Below are 20,764 nucleotides of genomic sequence, written 5' to 3'. Positions count from 1 at the left end.
TCTTTCAATTGTAGCTACATATGAGGTAGTGGGAGACATCGCAAGGCACAGGCTACTTGTAATTCATAGGGATAGTTAAGTAAACAATTAAACTAAAATATGGTTTAAGAAGCGTTCTCTGATAATGAAATCCTAAAAAATAAAAGTACACAAAAAACAAAAAAGACAAAAATAACAATAACTGGAAGAATAAATAAAGTTACAAATTGTCCATACATTCTACTCAACAGAATATATAATACAAGTTGAAATTGTTGAAAAGAAAAAAAAGAAAAGTGAAATAGTAAAAGATAATAGCCTTGCCAACATAGCACTGACTCCCGTCATGTCTCCTGTTCAACCCATCTTCATTTGAACTGCACAACTACAAGACTCATTGGTACTCATTTGGTCACAACTGTTTGTTTACAATGTCAGTGAAACTAATCAGAAGCTGGTGTCCTCAGCCAGGATCAGCCAGTGAAACTAGTCAGACGCTGGTGTCCTCAGTCAGGGTCAGCCAGTGGCACTACAGTAGTCAGACGCTGGTGTCCTCAGCCAGGGTCAGCCAGTGGCACTACAGTAGTCAGACGCTGGTGTCCTCAGTCAGGGTCAGCCAGTGGCACTACAGTAGTCAGACGCTGGTGTCCTCAGTCAGGGTCAGCCAGTGGCACTACAGTAGTCAGACGCTGGTGTCCTCAGTCAGGGTCAGCCAGTGGCACTACAGTAGTCAGACGCTGGTGTCCTCAGTCAGGGTCAGCCAGTGGAACTAGTCAGACGCTGGTGTCCTCAGTCAGGGTCAGCCAGTGGAACTACAGTAGTCAGACGCTGGTGTCCTCAGTCAGGGTCAGCCAGTGGAACTAGTCAGACGCTGGTGTCCTCAGCCAGGGTCAGCCAGTGGAACTACAGTAGTCAGACGTTGGTGTCCTCAGTCAGGGTCAGCCAGTGGAACTAGTCAGACGCTGGTGTCCTCAGCCAGGGTCAGCCAGTGGAACTACAGTAGTCAGACGTTGGTGTCCTCAGTCAGGGTCAGCCAGTGGAACTAGTCAGACGCTGGTGTCCTCAGTCAGGGTCAGCCAGTGAAACTAGTCAGATGGGAGTGTCCTCAGCCAGGGTCAGCCAGTGGAACTAGTCAGACACTGGTGTCCTCAGTCAGGGTCAGCCAGTGGAACTAGTCAGACACTGGTGTCCTCAGTCAGGGTCAGCCAGTGGAACTAGTCAGACGCTGGTGTCCTCAGTCAGGGTCAGCCAGTGGAACTACAGTAGTCAGACGTTGGTGTCCTCAGTCAGGGTCAGCCAGTGGAACTACAGTAGTCAGACGTTGGTGTCCTCAGCCAGGGTCAGCCAGTGGAACTAGTCAGACACTGGTGTCCTCAGTCAGGGTCAGCCAGTGGAACTAGTCAGACGCTGGTGTCCTCAGCCAGGGTCAGCCAGTGGAACTAGTCAGACGCTGGTGTCCTCAGTCAGGGTCAGCCAGTGGAACTACAGTAGTCAGACGCTGGTGTCCTCAGCCAGGGTCAGCCAGTGGAACTAGTCAGACGCTGGTGTCCTCAGTCAGGGTCAGCCAGTGGAACTACAGTAGTCAGACGTTGGTGTCCTCAGCCAGGGTCAGCCAGTGGAACTAGTCAGACGCTGGTGTCCTCAGCCAGGGTCAGCCAGTGGAACTAGTCAGACGCTGGTGTCCTCAGTCAGGGTCAGCCAGTGGAACTAGTCAGACGCTGGTGTCCTCAGCCAGGGTCAGCCAGTGGAACTAGTCAGATGGGAGTGTCCTCAGTCAGGGTCAGCCAGTGGAACTAGTCAGATGGGAGTGTCCTCAGTCAGGGTCAGCCAGTGGAACTAGTCAGACGCTGGTGTCCTCAGTCAGGGTCAGCAGGGTGCAGGTTGAGGATACGCTGGTAGTTCGCTGATGGACACTGTTGTTATTGTCCCACATTTCGGACACAAACTGCATCTGTGGGTTTGCAGGCCACCCCAGGGCCCTGGCCAATCCGGGACAGAGGGCCAGACACAGCTTCTGGAAGAGAAAGCGGAATTTCCTGCGAAAGCTGCGGTTGATCCAGAAGTAGAAGATGCAGTTGAAGAAACCATTAGAGGTTGGCAGCCATACCACCACCAACTCCATCCACTCTGGTACACTGCTCCCCGAGATCGCCGGGGGCAGACAAGTGAGGATATCAGTAGGATAAGTCAGTCAGTTTAACAAAAACCTAGTGTGGGTACAGGTTTGATGATGGCAGGCTTTCCTTACACAATAATAGGTCATAAGCGAATGTGCGCTATGCCTGGCCTATGAGGGTGCGTCTGAAATCATCCTTATGATAGGTAGTATGATCTTCTTGTCCTGAAGTCTATATATACAATACAATACAAGCCTGTGCATATATTTCACGATCAATAGGCTAAGGAGTCAGGCTATACTTCCCCTAAAAAAACTAGATTGTATATTCTTGCTTGATGTACAGCTGAATTCATAAATAAAGACACAATTACAGTACATACCAAGCCCTATACTGATTCAATTCCAGATGCAAGGTCATTGATACCCAACTCTCCTGATTACTTTGCCTATTCTGCTCTTATATGGCCTAAACCACATCTTTCTCAGTTTACTGTGACCTCAGGGGGATGTCACAGCTAAACAGTTACGCCTGCAGGACTCCAAGGAGTCAGTCAAGCCAGGTACAGCTGTCGCAAATCATATACTGGATTCCAAATGATAGCTGAAAATGTCCTATAGGGTCTTTTATTGAGGTCTGTTATTTTGGAGGTAATGAGGATCATGTGAATAATTTAAATCACTGTTGAATATTCTATTGTACTACATATAAAACCCTGTCATACTGAATGAACTCCATGGCCCCACGCGGGGTAGAGGTCCAATTACGCCTCAACTTTCCCCCATTTTATGCTGACAATACTATTACTTATTGTTGTTCATCATTTGTTGTGCAGGCCTTTGATTTATTACAGTCTGCATGATGATGTTGCAGTGTTTCCCACAGGATTTTGTGAGACTGTGGTGGGTGAACCTCGGCCCCTCTAGGGGGGTCTGGGGGCATGCCCCCCCGTAATTAATTTTTTTTTACATTTTAAAGTTAAATGCATCAATCTGGTGCACTTTGAGAGCAAAATAAAGAGGCTAGATCTATGATGAACTTTGTGCTAAAAACACAAAATCGACTAGACTAGTGCTTCCCAATCCTCTCCTCGAAGCACGCCAGCCGTTCAATGTATTTGTTAAATTCCACCACCAGCACACCTGATTCAACTTAACAAGCCCTTTATTAGTTGAATCAGGTGTGCTGGTGGTGGAATTTAACAAATACATGGAACGGCTGGAGTGTCTCGAGGAGAGGTTTGGGAACCACTGGACTAGAGCATACATTTGAGCCATCAAAGAAATGAAGTAAAAGTGGTTACCTGTGTTGAACTGGTTTATTTTTTAGAAAATAAAAAAATATACTGGATTACTATTACGACTACTACCACTGCCAATACTACTGATACATCCCTATTGGCAAACTTTATATTTAAAAATAAATAGCTAAAAATAATAATAAATTACATTCTTTTGATTATACAACTGTGGCGGGACTAATTAGGGCCACCACAGTCTAGGTAATTAATGGGAAACACTGATGTTGTCAGTTACCAAAACAGTCAGTTACCATTTGTAATAATTACATAACCTGCAGCAGATCTCTCCGCTCATGGAACCTGCTGGTTAAGAGATTTCTCCAATGCTCAATAAGGATGAAGCCTGTAATCAGACAGACAGTTCCCAAATGGGACCCGTCCATGGTGCTGAAAGCTATGACACAGGCTCCCTTTGAACCTATAGACTTAGAGGATGGCCCTTATCCTGAGTTAGCACGCCTCCTAACGATTCCTTCTGCTAAGAGAGCAAGGGATCTATGCACACTGTCAGTATCCACTGATTGTATGACTTATGTGGTGCTGTGTTGAAACTCAACCTGCTTTTGTGCCTAAAAGAACCTCAACAGTTCATATACATATAGGTTGAGGGTTAACACCTTGGAAGCCTTTCTACCTCCTCATATCAATGAGGACGGAAAGATGTATTCACTGTGTCCAATCTGAATGCCGTCATGCTACATGGGGCGCACACATGACATTCGGAAGGCAAAATCAGCTGTTGTCCCGTTAGAGTTAGAGTCCATTCTCTTCGGTTCAAATAACAAACTCAGCAAGACGACGGCTTCTCAGTTACAGTGGGTGACAATATTGTCACAAGGAAAGAAGATATTACCTACCTGAGTTCAATCCTAGAGGCAAATCTTTCCTGTGACAAAATGGCATCCAATGTAATAAAAAAAGTCAACCAACAAACTCGATTCTTGTACCGGATCTCTTCACTGGTAAACAAGAATACCCTGAAGACTCTGGCAGGAGCACTCATTCAAGGGTACTACGACTATGCTTGCACCTCATGGTACCAAAGCACCTCAAAGGCGCTAAAAACTAAATTACAAACATCTCAAAACAAACTGGTCAGACTACTGCTTGACCTTACTCCTAGAACCCACCTCACCCCTGCCCACTTTGACAACCTAGGATGGCTTAGAGTAGACGACAGAGTACAGCAACTTGCAATGGGCCTGGTCTACAAGATACACTACACGACCAAGGTACCGATGTACATTAGGCTTGGGCGGTATGACGGTATTACGGTATACCGGGGTATTTAGAGATACCGACGGTATTGAAAATCAATACCGTCAAAATCACAGTTGGGGTTCAGTTTCTATTTACACTGTAACAGAGTTTCGACGGGGACTGCATTGGTTGTAGTGCACACACACACAGCACGGCCAGCAGAGGGCAGGGGAGGCGGTCCGTATTTCCCGCACAGAGCTGAGCTGAGCAAGATGGCGGCAGCATTGGCTATTGTGAGTCACGTGAGGAGAACACAGAGGTGCGTCACACTAACCTGTATGCATTTCCTCTATCTCTGAGCAGACTGCTAAAGCAATAATAATAATACGTTACCATTGAACGATGAAGCGTCAAAGTTAACCACCGTCACTCCAGCCCACGATGAACTCCCTGACCACAGAAGGCTAACGTTTTGTCAAACAAGAGCTAAACTTGCACACACTTGTCGCATTTGGACAATTAAAGGACTGGAGTCTGTTCGGATTTAAGCAAAACCCTCACCGCCACGAGTCGCCAGTGACTTCATCCAGCACAATGAGACTACGAGAGACGGAGGCACTTCTTTGGGAATGTAATATAAAACGGGGTGAGTGAGTGTTGACATTTTTTAATCCTAATGCAACTGGCTCACGTTGATACGATGGTGCCGGGCTGCCGGCTAACTAGCTACCGTTAGCTCACGTCGATACCTGGATGGTGCCGGCAGGCGGCAGTGGGCTACCTTCTGTGATTTGCTTACTTCGAGGTTGAAGAAAGTGCACTTTCAGGTTGAAAGAACGGCCCTAATCTCAACGTGTTTCAATATAAGCAAGCGTTATGTATGGTGATAATAACGAGTATATTGTTAGCTCCGCCGCACCCCCCCCCCCACCCCCACCCCGCGCTGATGAAAATTAAAGTCATACCGTCATATACCGTCATATACCGGGGTATTAGGTCATAAAGGTATGACGGTATGAAAAAAATTATACCGCCCAAGCCTAATGTACATGTCAAAATACTTCCCAAAGGTCAGTGAATACCACGATCACAACACCAGAGGGAGCTCCACAAATCATGTTAAACCCAGATTCGGCTCAAACAAGGGACTAAACACGTTTCGCAATTATGCCACATCAATGTGGAACGCACTACTAGGGCTGGGCGATAAAACGATAACGATAACTATCGCGATAAATTATTTCCTCGAAATAAACATGAAACGTGGTTGCAAAGTTTCGATATATCGATTTTCCAAGCTTGGATATGAGCACACGCACTAACAACCAATCAGTGAAGGAGATGGCCGACAGTGAAGGAGACCCGCGGTCAATGTTCCCTCAAATTTTTTTTCGGTCTGAGCAAACAGTCAAACCTCCTGAGCAGACATCAGCAACTACTGAGCAACATACATCACCTTCCGATTAACCGGTTGGTTGATAAGCGGCGGTTTGTAAAAAATAATTTACCTTAATGTCCAACATAAAAATCAACACATTTAGCTGATACACAGAAATAATACAAAAAGGCATATATTCCTTAATAAAATATTTATTTGACCATTGACGATACAGAGCAACGTCCTCCCTCTTCTCTCTCCCCCTCTAAACCTCTCACCTCCCCCTTCATTCCTCCTTTCTGTTATTCAGATACACATCATTAAAGAAAAGTCACTTGTTTCCAGACTCCTCTGGTCTGGTCTTAGTTCTTACTTAGTCCTTTCTGTTAGTCTGTGTGCACACTGCACATAAGAACACTGCACATCAGAACACCTTCACATCAGAACACCTGCACATCAGAACACTGCACATCAGAACACTGCACATCAGAACACTGCACATCAGAACACCTGCACATCAGAAAATAGTAACTTGTTTACTCCTCTGTTCCTCAAAAAATAAATAAAATAATAAATAAAAGAATCCAAAGGCAGCTCTTCTCCTCTGGTCTGGTCTTATAGGCTCTTAGCTCTTAGTCATTTATGTTAGTCTGTGTGCACCTGCACATCAGAAAAGAGTCACTTGTTTACTCTCTGCTCCTCAAAATTTTTTAAGAATAAAGTAAAAAAAAAATAAAGTTATCCAAAGTCAGCAGAAGCCACTTCTCCTCTGGTCTGGTCTTAGTTCTTACTTAGTCATTTCTGTTAGTCTGTGTGCACACTGCACATCAGAACACCTGCACATCAGAACACCTGCACATCAGAACACCTGCACATCAGAACACTGCACATCAGTGTTGTGATATATGTGATGTGATTTAAACTAACCACTAGATGGCCCCATCTACCAGCTACATGGGCCACACCACTACACATCAGAAAAGAGTCACTTGTTTACTCCTCTGTTCCTCAAAAAATTATAAAATAATAAATAGAATAATCCAAAGGCATCTCTTCTCTGGTCTGGTCTTAGTTCTTACTTAGTCATTTCTGTTAGTCTGTGTGCACACTGCACATCAGAACACTGCACATCAGAAAATAGTAACTTGTTTACTCCTCTGTTCCTCAAAAAATAAATAAAATAAAATAATAAATAAAATAATCCAAAGGCAGCTCTTCTCCTCTGGTCTGGTTTTATAGGCTCTTAGCTCTTAGTCCTTTCTGTTAGTCTGTGTGCACCTGCACATCAGAAAAGAGTCACTTGTTTACTCTCTGCTCCTCAAAAAAATTAAAGAATAAAGTAAAAAGAATAAAGTTATCCAAAGTCAGCAGAAGCCACTTCTCCTCTGGTATGGTCTTAGTTCTTACTTAGTCCTTTCTGTTAGTCTGTGTGCACCTGCACACAGGGACCGAAACTAAAGCCCGCCGCCCGCCAGGGGCGGTCTGTTTTTACCTTTGGCGCATGACACTTAGAGGGCTGCCCGCCGTGTGGCGTGTAGTTCATAACGATACTCTTGTGCGAGTACAGATTATAGCCGCTCGTCTTTTTTTTCTCCGCCGCGAGATCGTTAAAAAACTACAAGTCCCACATTGCACTCAAGTCAACGGTCCAATCACAGTAGAGTGACGTGACTGGTTTCACGAGAAAGAAAGCAAATGACTAATCGGAAGCTCTCATTTGGCTTGTTTACTTCCGTCTGCTCTAGTCTATATCGGACCTCCATGAGCTAACGTTACGGTTTAAACAATGACCCAGTCAACTATTCACTTTTAGTTTAATACATGACGAGGCATTGTCTAACGGTATCTAGCTGGCTAGCTACTGATAGCTGCTGATATCAACAAATGCTCCAGCAATAGTCGACTCGAGTGCTCCGTTCCCTCGTTAACTAGCTTAGCTAGCTCACGTTAAATCCATCTGTCCCAGTAAACTAAATTGTCTTAACGTTATCTACCGGGCTAGCAGTAGCTACAGATAGCTCCTGATATCAATGTCTTATAACATTGATTGAATGCGTATTCTAGCTGAGGGCATGTTGAATGTGATTTGACAAAATAACCGTAACGTTAAATAGGGTCCAGCTGCATCGCCGGAGAATCCTTGCATGCTGAATGTAGGGTCTAGCTCAGGGGTCAGGAACCTTTTTGACTGGGAGAGCCATAAAAGCCAAATATTTCTAAATATATTTCATTGAGAGCCATATAGTATTTTTAACGTATAATAAATTAAATATGTCTTACTTTTAATGCGACTTCTGGTGCTGCATGGTTTTGCTGATGGCCTTGTAATCTGGTTCATACGTGCTGAGGTTGAGCTTCATGCAGGCGTTGAGGCTTCCATCAGTTAAACGTGAGCGTAGGTTGGTCTTAATGTTCTTCATATGCGAGAATGACTGCCCATATGCATATGTAGAGCCAAACATGGTCAATACGGCAATACTCACGCTGCATTGTGTGGTATGTCACAGGAAGCTCGTTCCAAGTTTTAAGAATCAGCTGGTCTTCAGGTTGAAGATTTTTAATTTCTGTCCACTTGTGTTCCCTCGCCAGCTCTGCTCGCTATATCTTCAGCTACAGATACTATTAGCTGTATCTTCAAAACTAATTTCTGTTTACTTTAAAATGACACAGTATTATTAAGAAATATCACAAGTATTAAAAAAAAAAAAAAAAAAAAAATCGTGTTTTTTTTTTTTTTTTCAAAATTTCTGGGAGCCATATGCTGTCACCAGAAGAGCCATATATGGCTCGCGAGCCATAGGTTCCCGACCCCTGGTCTAGCTGAATATAGGGTCTAGCTGCAGGGCCGGAGAATCCTTGCTGGAGCTGGAGGCTACTCAAGTATACACACAGACAGTGGAGCTGTTTGCAGATAGCAAGCATTTTGACTTATTGCGTGGTGGCGATGTCTCGCAGATAATACAACTACAAGTATGATTATATAATATATATTTTATTAAAAAAATCTTTTTTTATATAAAATATATATATATCTTTTTTTAATCAAAAAGATTTTGGCAGGTAAGAAATATGCTTGGCGGGTAGACTCTTCCCATCTACCCGCCACTGGCCGGTGAGTCAAAAAGTTAATTTCGCTCCCTGCCTGCACATCAGAAAAGAGTCACTTGTTTACTCTCTGCTCCTCAAAAAAATTAAAGAATAAAGTAAAAAAAATAAAGTTATCCAACAAAGTCAGCAGAAGCCACTTCTCCTCTGGTCTGGTCCGCTTCTTCTGGGAAACAGAGTAGAATAGAATAGAGTAATTAGTAATTAATCTTCTAACGTCAGATTTTTGCCAAGTTCAAAACACACATGTTTATGTTACTGTTAATACTGTAGTCTTGAAACTGTCTTGGTCTAGAAAATACAAACATGACTAAACAGAATTATGTTAATATTAGCAGTTCTACAACTGATAAAAACAAGCTCTTAATGATTCAGATGATAATTCCTAATGAGTGACAGACAGTATAACACGCACATATCTGATCAGGAACTAATATGTTACCTTATCTTTCCCGTCTGTCCTTCTCAGTTCTCCAGTGGTTGTACACCTTGTCCAGGCTGATGGTGGTGGCGGCACCGTCTCTGCTTGCAGCCTTGACTTGATTCGCATCAACTCGTCTAGATGTTCCACTTCAAGACGATTTCTTGATGTTGTTTTGATACGATTCATCAAGCTAAACCCTCTTTCACAGTCTGCACTGGACGCTTGAAATGTCCCACAAATGTCAACAAGCTGTGAGACGTTGCTCAACTCCTCACATCTAAGTGTTGCAGCCACCATATGTGAGAATGTGCTGATTGTATTTTGTTTCAGTTTGTGTCTCACAATGTACTTTAAATCAGCATATTCACGGTTGATGGCATCCATAGACTCTGGGAGGAGAATGGCCTGGTATTTCTTTGCCAGCACAGCAACATCTGATGCTCCGTAGTCAAAAGTGATGTTGGCTGGACTCAATGCTGCAATGTCAAACGCAGACCACTCTTTTAAACCCTCCACTGGAAATCGAGCATCCAGGTGATCACACAGGCTGTGAATAAACAGGATCATATCCCTGGTAATAGTGTCCCCATCTGCTTCGGAGGCCCTCATCACCTCTCTGACCCTGTCACTCCACTGAGGCCCTGCATCATTCAGGTACTGTGAACGCAGCTTCTCGATCTTGGCTCTTGCAAGGCAATGCCCTTCCATCACTGTCAGGTTACATTTTTGGAGAGAAAGGCAGAGTTGTGCCAGCTCGCTCAATACATCTCCAAGAGCAGTGAGTGTAACCTTGTACTTTGGATCAATCAGCTTTTTGTAGCAGTATTTTGCCACTGGATCTCCTTCATCACAGACTCTTCTGCAGTATTCTTCAAGAACAGTGTAGTTTCTCAGAACAGCATTTACAGCTTGGTTGCGTGACAGCCATTGCACTTCATTTAAAGGCCTGAATGACAGTGTATCCTCATCAAGGACCTCTGCTAGTTCCTCAAATCTTCCCTTCTTTACTGCTGACCGGGAGAACATGTTGTATACACTTCTAAGAAGAGTTTCCACTTCTCTCATCAAAGGCACATGTTTCCAAGCATCATCAATGCCCAAGTCCTCTTTGTGGGCCACACAGTGTTGTTCTGTGAGATGTGGTATTTGGCGTCTCAATATAGCTGCAACTCCATTGTGCTTTCCTAACATTACTGAGGCACCATCAGAGGTCAACATCACCATTCTTTGCATGTCTAATTCATGTTTGGAATAAAACTGCGTGATGGCCTCAACAATAGCTGGAGCAGTGCATGACGTTAACTGAATGATGGCACCAAACTCAGTTTTGTAGTTGACATCATTTTCCTCCCTGTATTTTATATACAGAACTAGCATTTTGTGCACTGTGATGTCTGTGCTCTCATCTACTATCAAAGTATGAAACGGGGCATTTAGAATATTGCACATAGTCTCATTCTGTACAATCGCATTGATTGACTTCACAAACTCAAAGGCATAGTGTGAAGGGTAATTTCACATCCCCTCCTCCTCCACCTTCCCTCCTCCTCCTCCTCCTCCTCCTCCTCCTCCTCCTCCTCCTTCCCTCCTCCTCCTCCTCCCCCCCCCCCTCCTCTATTTGTGAGGTCAGGATTTCTGTTTAAATGTGAAGGGTAATTTCACATTCTTAATCCCCACAACAGGGTTGATCGTGAAGTCATGTTATCCTTCTCTCAAAAACTGTTAAAACACTATATCCATTCATTATATTCAGAGTAGGCCAGATAACGCTTGCATCCAAGGCCGCAGCGAGCCCTCCGCAAGGGCCCATCCCATCCGACTCCCCAAATGACCATATAAAGCCAACCCAATCAGAGACAGAGGCGTCTCTATCTCACTGTGTTAAGCCATTACAATATTGCTTTGTCTTCACTTTCACTCTGACAGACCTGTGAATATGCACTCTGACAGACTGAAAGTCCGTCCGTATGGGCGTACTGTATTATTTTCTTTTCCAATAAACCTGTATTGTATTCATTTAACGTGAGTAATCCGGCTGTCTCTTTCTGCTCCTGTTTGATTATTTCAGAATGCCTAATTCGCAGTGTGACACTGTTTTAGGCTGCTGGATGTCCGTGGAGAACCTGGTGGTTTGCACTCTGATTTAAGGCCAATCTCTTGTCTCTGTATTTCATTTAACCATCCCTGGAGACGTCAAAAATCCACCACATTCTTGGTGTCTGAAGCGGGGATGCCAACCGATCCTGCCGGTGCAGACGGGCTCTTCATCGCTCTACAACACAGCCACGTCTGGGACAGTGAGGAATTGTCTGTCTGCATCGGCTGGTCGGGACGGCATTCCACGGGCATTACATGCAGCGTCGCGGCGAGTTAGGTAAGCAGGAGTGGGGGGGGGCCGTCTGAATGTAACTCTATCTGTGTTATTGACAATGCGAGAAGCTCAACTTTGATGTGGGCTTTGGTCACTATCTGTGTTAAGATAAGCTACATACGTGACACTGCGAGAAGCTCAACTTTGATGTGGGCTTTGGTCACTATCTGTGTTAAGATAAGCTACATACGTGACACTGCGAGAAGCTCAACTTTGATGTGGGCTTTGGTCACTATCTGTGTTAAGATAAGCTACATACGTGACACTGCGAGAAGCTCAACTTTGATGTGGGCTTTGGTCACTATCTGTGTTAAGATAAGCTACATACGTGCTTAAAGGGCTACATACGTGACACTGCGAGAAGCTCAACTTTGATGTGGGCTTTGGTCACTATCTGTGTTAAGATAAGCTACATACGTGACACTGCAAGAAGCTCAACTTTGATGTGGGCTTTGGTCACTATCTGTGTTAAGATAAGCTACATACGTGACACTGCGAGAAGCTCAACTTTGATGTGGGCTTTGGTCACTATCTGTGTTAAGATAAGCTACATACGTGACACTGCAAGAAGCTCAACTTTGATGTGGGCTTTGGTCACTATCTGTGTTAAGATAAGCTACATACGTGACACTGCGAGAAGCTCAACTTTGATGTGGGCTTTGGTCACTATCTGTGTTAAGATAAGCTACATACGTGACACTGCGAGAAGCTCAACTTTGATGTGGGCTTTGGTCACTATCTGTGTTAAGATAAGCTACATACGTGACACTGCGAGAAGCTCAACTTTGATGTGGGCTTTGGTCACTATCTGTGTTAAGATAAGATAAGCTACATACGTGACACTGCGAGAAGCTCAACTTTGATGTGGGCTTTGGTCACTATCTGTGTTAAGATAAGATTATGTATGTGACAATGCGAGAAGTCAACCCTGGTTAGGCTTTGGTCACTATCTGTGTTATTGATTATGTATGTGACAATGCGATAAGTTCAAGGCTTTGGTCACTATCTGTGTTTATCTCTATCAAGCTTTTCCAATGTTATACCTGCTCTGCCACTGCACAGCAGTTAGAGGCAGTTAGGCCTCTATTCCAAGCACTTTTGAATATATAAGTGCTATTCAAATGTTCTAAATTCCATAGACACTGTCTTATACAGCTTATTGAGGCACTTGTCTTTCCGCCATCACAGCGTTTGTAATGCCAGCGTCCTAAAGTTGGATTTGTCATTCTTTTTGATATTTGATTGCATGTTACAACTTGTAACCCCTGGTGGTCACTATTTCCACATGTTTCAACTTGGGCGACAGCTAACTGTAAACAGTTTTTTTTTCTCTTTGTTTCCAGCCAGTACAACTATGAGGGAGTCCCTACCTCCCTGTTGTATATCCAGACATGTAACACACTGACCATGTTTGAAATTGTTTTTTTTTTTTGTTGTTTTTTTATTTCTTTTCCTTTGGCCGGCGCAATCTCATTAACGCGACGCATGACATCCAAGATGCAGTATTAATCAATGCTGTGGAACTCAGATCTATGGAATGTGAGGGGGAGGATGGTGCGTTTCTCTCAGCGCAGGAGAAAGAAGATAACGAATATGCACCAGGGCCGTACTTCCCACTGCAGGGCCACGCTGTCCCTGGGCAACCACACCACCTAGGGGCCCCATCTCCACCGGCACACCAGCCACCATACCCATATGAACCCGCGGAGGACGACGACAACCTAATCAGGTTCAGTCCCAAGTCCAACAGGAACCGCCTGCTCAACATCTCGCATGATATGGCAACACCACAGCAGGGCCGGTGCTACGGAAGCGGGGCCCAGGGATCAGTGGAGGCCCTGGGAGGGCAACTGGGACAGGAACTCCAGCTAAGCTCCCTGTGCGATAGCCCCGCCCTGCCACGAAGATAAGAACGCACCGCTGCTGGGATCCACAGGAACCCCTACCACGCACCCCAGTCGGCAATACAAGCCCTTTTGCATAAGTAGGACCTACCCCACCACGCCAACGACGGCCCGGCCTGTACAAACAACGCCCGCTACGAATATCCTACCTCCCTACTCCCTACTCCCTGCACCTGGTGTGCTGCTGTATTCAACTATGGGGAGATGACTGCTACTCTACTCAACGGCATCCAGCCTCCTTACAACAGATATATCGTTCTGTGTGTGAAGGAGTGGGAAGACACCTGACTGCTGCTGTACTCAACGGCATCCAGCCTCCTTGCAACAGATATATCGTTCTGTGTGTGAAGGAGTGGGAAAGACACCTGACTGCTACTGTACTCAACGGCATCCAGCCTCCTTGCAACAGATATATCGTTCTGTGTGTGAAGGAGTGGGGAAGACACCTGACTGCTACTGTACTCAACGGCATCCAGCCTCCTTGCAACAGATATATATATCGTTCTGTGTGTGAAGGAGTGGGAAGACACCTGACTGCTACTGAGGACGACAACAAGGGAAGCCAGTGTGCATATTAAAAAGTCAAATTTCTGATTTAGATATGGGTACATATTCAGAGTTTGAAAATACTACTTATATTAAGACTGCCATTTTATTTTCTTTGTTCTTTGTTTCCTATTAACTGCTGTCGGCGCTTCGGGTCACTGAGAAGCGCTTTATAAGGCGCCAGCGACCAATCTGTCCCCGGCCTGGGACTCCTCGGTCACTGAGAAGCGATTTATAAGGCGCCAGCGACCAATCTGTCCCCGGCCTGGGACTCCTCCCCTTTTCAATTTGCACCTGAACTTTTTTCCCCCCTTCTTTCTTTCTCAATAGTTATTGTTCTACCTTATTATTATTTTTTTTTTTTTATTTTTTTTTTTATTGTACCTAAGGATGCAACATTTTGCAATTACCTGCTTGGAATTATCGTCATACTTAGCCAAGTATGACATTATGATGTATTAATGTTGATTGATTTGATGTTCTGTATGGTGTCTTGAGACTGTGGTTTAGTGATATTGATGGTTGAAATTACCAGGATGTGCCAAAAATGGCACAAAGTGGGGAATGTGAAGGGTAATTTCACATCCCCTCCTCCTCCACCTTCCCTCCTCCTCCTCCTCCTCCTCCTCCTCCTCCTTCCCTCCTCCTCCTCCTCCCCCCCCTCCTCTATTTGTGAGGTCAGGATTTCTGTTTAAATGTGAAGGGTAATTTCACATTCTTAATCCCCACAACAGGGTTGATCGTGAAGTCATGTTATCCTTCTCTCAAAAACTGTTAAAACACTATATCCATTCATTATATTCAGAGCAGGCCAGATAACGCTTGCATCCAAGGCCGCAGCGAGCCCTCCGCAAGGGCCCATCCCATCCGACTCCCCAAATGACCATATAAAGCCAACCCAATCAGAGACAGAGGCGTCTCTATCTCACTGTGTTAAGCCATTACAATATTGCTTTGTCTTCACTTTCACTCTGACAGACCTGTGAATATGCACTCTGACAGACTGAAAGTCCGTCCGTATGGGCGTACTGTATTATTTTCTTTTCCAATAAACCTGTATTGTATTCATTTAACGTGAGTAATCCGGCTGTCTCTTTCTGCTCCTGTTTGATTATTTCAGAATGCCTAATTCGCAGTGTGACACTGTTTTAGGCTGCTGGATGTCCGTGGAGAACCTGGTGGTTTGCACTCTGATTTAAGGCCAATCTCTTGTCTCTGTATTTCATTTAACCATCCCTGGAGACGTCAAAAATCCACCACAATAGTTCTTGCTGCGCCAGTGTTCCGGTCTCTTTCTGCTCCTGTTTGATTATTTCAGAATGCCTAATTCGCAGTGTGACACTGTTTTAGGCTGCTGGATGTCCGTGGAGAACCTGGTGGTTTGCACTCTGATTTAAGGCCAATCTCTTGTCTCTGTATTTCATTTAACCATCCCTGGAGACGTCAAAAATCCACCACAATAGTTCTTGCTGCGCCAGTGTTCTGGGATACTCACATATTTTGCCACATGATCATGGATCTGTTGAACAGACAGCATCGATGCGTTCATTTGTATGCCGAGTAGTACATTGCCAATGAGCACTTTCACTTGCTGGCTGTCGGATCTGTTCTTTTGCCAATGCTCATTCCTCTCGCGTCTTTCCTCTTCATTCTGCAGCAGCAACTCACCGATTCCAACCATATTACGTCTCCGTAAAATTCCAGCAGCATTCTGGTGCGTTTTGTTCAGAAGGTGGCGTTTGAGGTAGTCCATTTTCCACTCGCCCCATTTTTTCCCTTCAGAAAAGTCACCTGAAACCTTTGCCTCGCAACATGTTTTGCAGATAACTCCTTTCTCCTCCGAAAAAGAAAAAACATCTCCCAGTTGCACATGTTGTCCGTCTATTTGCACAAACTGTGCCAGCCATTCAGTCTTAAAAGAGAACACTTTCCTCCTTACTTTTGCTGGGTTGGCGGCGGCGGTGTGAGTCGTGTTGGCTTTGTTTTTCTTATGATGCTGACTAGTAGTAGTCATTATTATTTTACCGTCTCTCCCGTCCATGTGTATATTTTCCCTAACGCTATCACTTCCGCGTCGGCTGCTTGCAGATTGAGGAAGGGCCAAACGTTTAGGCAAATCACAGACGCCGATACAAAACGTCTCTCTGTGGTGCCACGCAATAGGTTGGATCGTATCCAAGAGCTAGCCAACCCAGAGCATGAGAATTACGTGCATCCAAACAAACGTATTTATTTTTTTATTTTTTTTCACAAACGTTTCTGTGCGCGAGATATTTCAGATGTGCCATGTTATATTTGGCCATGTGCGCGCGCGCGCACGGGCGCAGCTTAGGGGGAACATTGCCCGCGGTGTACCTCTGGGTAGAGAGGTAGGACTCTAGTAGTAAACAAGGCTGGCTAGGATAACTAGCTTGCACGGCACTATTTTATATATTTACGTGCCGAGTATGTGTGTGGCGTGAATTCTGAGGCCACGTTTATAGTAGTGTGGGGTATACAGTGGACGTCGTTTCAATTTATTGGGGCGGAAGAGAGTATTTTAGGGTAATATTTAGTACATTGTCATGAGATACTCCGCTTGTCGGCTAACTGCTAACGTGCGCGGACTGATGACGACATCAACATTCGCAGCAGCAAAACAAGTCTATTATATATATCTATGCTATTAATAGCCCGTCCATCGCCGCCGGGCATAAGAAGTTAATTAAACTTGACAGACATTATATCGACGATAATTATCGATATCGAGTTATATGAAAATAATTTTATAATTTTATCGTGATAAAGTTTTTGGCCATATCGCCCAGCCCTACGCACTACCCAAAGCTGTAAAGGAATGTGAATCACTACCCACTTTCAAAAACACCCTAAAAAAACACCTACGGGAGACTGCAATTCGAAACTGGCCCCTGTAAATGTCCTAACACAACCCCATCCAATGTACAGTAAAAATGACCAAGTATGGTCTTGTCAATATTACAATGTACAGTGTTGCTTGTACAGTGTCCCCCCCCCACCCCTTCTACCCAACCTCCCCCCACCCACCCAACCAGCTCCAATGTACAGTACCCCCCCCACCTACCCAACCTCCTCCAATGTACAGTTTCTACGTCAAATGTATATACTTCTTTTCTGGACTCTTTTCGTATCACAAACAGTACTGTATTTGCAAATGTTTGTTTATGTTGGTAATGTTTGTCAACACTGGTAATCTGGCTGGGAGATAGGATAACCCGGTGTGCCCACCCAGAGGCTCTGTCGGGCAGGCTGCGGCGTCTAGGGTCGTATTTACGCAACTTCAGCCTCTGTCTCTTTGCGGCGCACCACAGCCTCAAGTTTGAATACATCATGATGATTCCGCACGGCAGGAATATGGAACACGACAATGTTAGAGAGTATCCGACGTTCGTTGCGTATGCCGGGCTGCAGACTAGCGATGCAGCTGAGAAGCGCACCTCAATGATCCCATCTGGAATGGTTATCGGTAGTAGTAAACACGGAGGAAAGCACCAAGCAAATGCGATTAAAAGCAGTGCCCGTTTTCGTGTCACGAGAGATGAGTACTTTAGTGGATAAACCACTGCAACATACCTTTCGAGGCTTATTGTAGTCAGTGTATATATGCAGGTTGCATAGACCGTGGCGTTGCAATATGCCACAACATGACACAGCGCGTCTGGGCCGTCACTGTAGTCCTTCAGCAGACTCACCCAGAGGTTCAGGGGCATGACGACCAGTCCAAATGCACAATTCGCACCGGTGAGAGAGAGGAGAAAGCATCGAGAATTTCTTGACCAGCCAGAGGCAGAAGAAGTAATAACTAGAAGAACTGCAACATTCCCTAAAATAATCATCACGCCTACAAGTGATACCATGCATATTTTGACGGGCAGGTTATCAGGTTCTACAGGTTTCTGAGAGTCCAACAGATGGTTTGAGTCATCTGACGCTGAAAACGTGTGTGTTGCGAACATTTTCCTTCACGGGGCCATTAGTTATTTAAATTGTGTGTGAGTCAAACATAATATTAGGCTATAGTACTATACAAATTACGCAACGCAACACGCATGATGGACATGTGAGACTTGTAACAATCAATCGCACACCTGTGCTAGAGCTCCACAGCGCCCAGTTTCCCACCCCCTCCCTCCCTGGTTCGGGAAGAATGTTCTTAATGGCCGTAGCCTCTACCGATCATTATTTTCCCATTCTTTTTGATTTTATATATTTTTTTCCCGAACCTCTGGCATGGAGAGTCCCAGGCCTTCTAATACGATTACGGAATGCCATTACACTACTTGAAATAAAATGTAATGTTAGTCCCGAGACAATGATAATAACGCTATTCAAATGACAGTCTGTAATTGGAAATACATTGTACATTTTACCCTCAAATTCGGTATATTCAAGAGGCAAATAAAGTAATATTTCAAGTTATGTAAGTTAACTGTGCTGGAGCAATCCAACCGATTACCTTTATAATTACAATTGTAAGCAGATAATCAGTCATCTGGAATACATTTTAAATGTAACCTTCATCATGTAACAATAACAAATATAAATGATAAACTTGTTATGGTGATGTTATTACCCCTCCTGCTGGTAATATGTAGGAACTGTCATCTCGGTCTGGAGACGACCGGATGGCTACGTCACATACGGCCCGGACTGGTGTGTGTCTGAGTGCGAGCTAGAGGCTGGCAGTTGTATGTATATCTGAGAGCATAATAATAAAGTAATCTATTGAAACATGGTGATCAGAAGTGGTCTAGTTTAACACGCTAGAAAGTAAAGCAATTATGGCTGCTTTCGGAAATATCCCCGCTCCGGAGGGCATGCAGATGTCAGGAGATTCTTGCAAAAACTGGGAAATGTTCCGAGCAGAGTTTGAGGACTTTTCTCTAGCAACAGGTCTGACGGAGAAATCCGCGGAGATACAAGCCGCCACGCTGAGAAGAATAATGGGCAGTGAGTGTCGGCATATTTACATGCACAATCTTACACTGACTGTTGACCAGAAAAAGGACCCAGCTGCCATTCTGGACGCTTTGGAGGACTATTTTAAGCCCGCGAAAAACGTTATATACGAGAGGTACATTTTCGGCTGCTGCAAGCAGGAGGCAGACGAGCCGATTGACGGTTTCATCACCCGGCTGCGAGAGAGAGCGGCTACATGCGAGTACCGTGGGCTACGGGATGAGATGCTACGGGACCGGCTCGTATTGGGCATTTCAAGTGAAGGAACCAGACGCAGGTTGCTCCGGGAACAGGACTTGACATTGCCAGTAGCTGTGGAAATGTGTCGCCTGGCTGAGGTGACTGAGAAACGTCTGAGGACGATAGACGGAATACAAATGGACACAATAAATGCAACGGACAAGCAGCGGCGATACAGAGCTCAGGAGAGCTCCACAACGAGACATGAGGTGACAAATTTGCTCATTGACTGTAAATACTGTGGTATTAATCACAAGAGAGGCAGAGATCAGTGCCCAGCATATGGCAAAGCATGCAGGTCCTGTGGTGTTGCAAATCATTTAGCAAAAGTATGCCAGGCAGGGGGCAAAATGAGTAGAGTAAAAAAAGTGCATATCGTAGAGGATACACCACAAGGAGCAGAGGGCTCAGACAACGAAGAACTGATCTATACTGCTGAATGCATTAGCACAGTACAGTCCCAGGGCCTCAAATGGTTTGCAATGCTGCGACTGAATGGCATAAAACAAGCATGTCAGTTGGATTCGGGGGCTACATGCAATGGGCAGGACAGTAAAGGAGAGACTATCGCCAAATACCCCTTTGCGGCCAAGCACTACAGAACTAAAGCTGTACTCAGGGTAGCTGATGCGATCACTGGGGCGATATCCCACAGACTGTGTCATCAAGGGAGTTAAGCACAGCCTTGTGTTTGAAGTGGTGGAGACTGAACAAAGTCCACTGCTTTCCGGTTCTACGTGTGTGCGTTTAGGGCTCATGACTGTCACTATTCCTGCAGAGCTCAACAAAGTTGATCAGTGCCTTAAGGGACCCTTAACCAAAGAGCAACTACTACGTTCATATGCTGATGTTTTCAACGACCCGGTGGAGTCAGTGCCGGGAGAAGTGCACTTTGAATTGGACCCGAGTGTGACCCCAGTTCAATGTGCACCGAGAAATGTGCCAGTGGCATTAAGGGCACGGGTGAAAACGCAGCTGGAGAAATATGAGAGCGACGGACATATTGCTCGTGTCACTGAGCCGACACCCTGGATAAGCAACATGGTCGTGGTCAACAGAAAAGAAAAGATTCGACCATGCATTGACCCAAAGTTCCTCAATCAGGCACTGAAGAGATCACACTACCTCATGCCGACATTGGAGGACGTGCTCTACAAATTGCCCAAGGCGCGCATATTCACCCTGGTGGATGCCAGGGAGGCATTTCTCCAATGCAAGCTGGA

At 44.9% G+C, this 20,764-nt stretch overlaps 1 protein-coding gene across 1 annotated transcript; it reads right to left on the bottom strand.

Annotated features, from left to right (window-relative positions):
* Positions 1-1,819: 1,819 nt before the first annotated feature.
* On the bottom strand, positions 1,820-18,199 carry LOC311246896 (melatonin receptor type 1A; the record flags this gene model as incomplete). The annotated part of the gene is given in 3 exon segments (XM_084337137.1): positions 1,820-2,170; positions 2,174-2,186; positions 17,571-18,199. Coding segments are annotated over 3 exon segments (993 nt in total).
* Positions 18,200-20,764: the final 2,565 nt, after the last annotated feature.

This window comes from Notolepis coatsorum (genome assembly GCF_963971535.1).
Source record: "Notolepis coatsorum genome assembly, chromosome: 20".
NCBI lineage: Eukaryota > Metazoa > Chordata > Actinopteri > Aulopiformes > Paralepididae > Notolepis > Notolepis coatsorum.
Note: the sequence above shows the minus strand (reverse complement) of the source record. Positions and strands in the feature narration are given on the sequence as shown.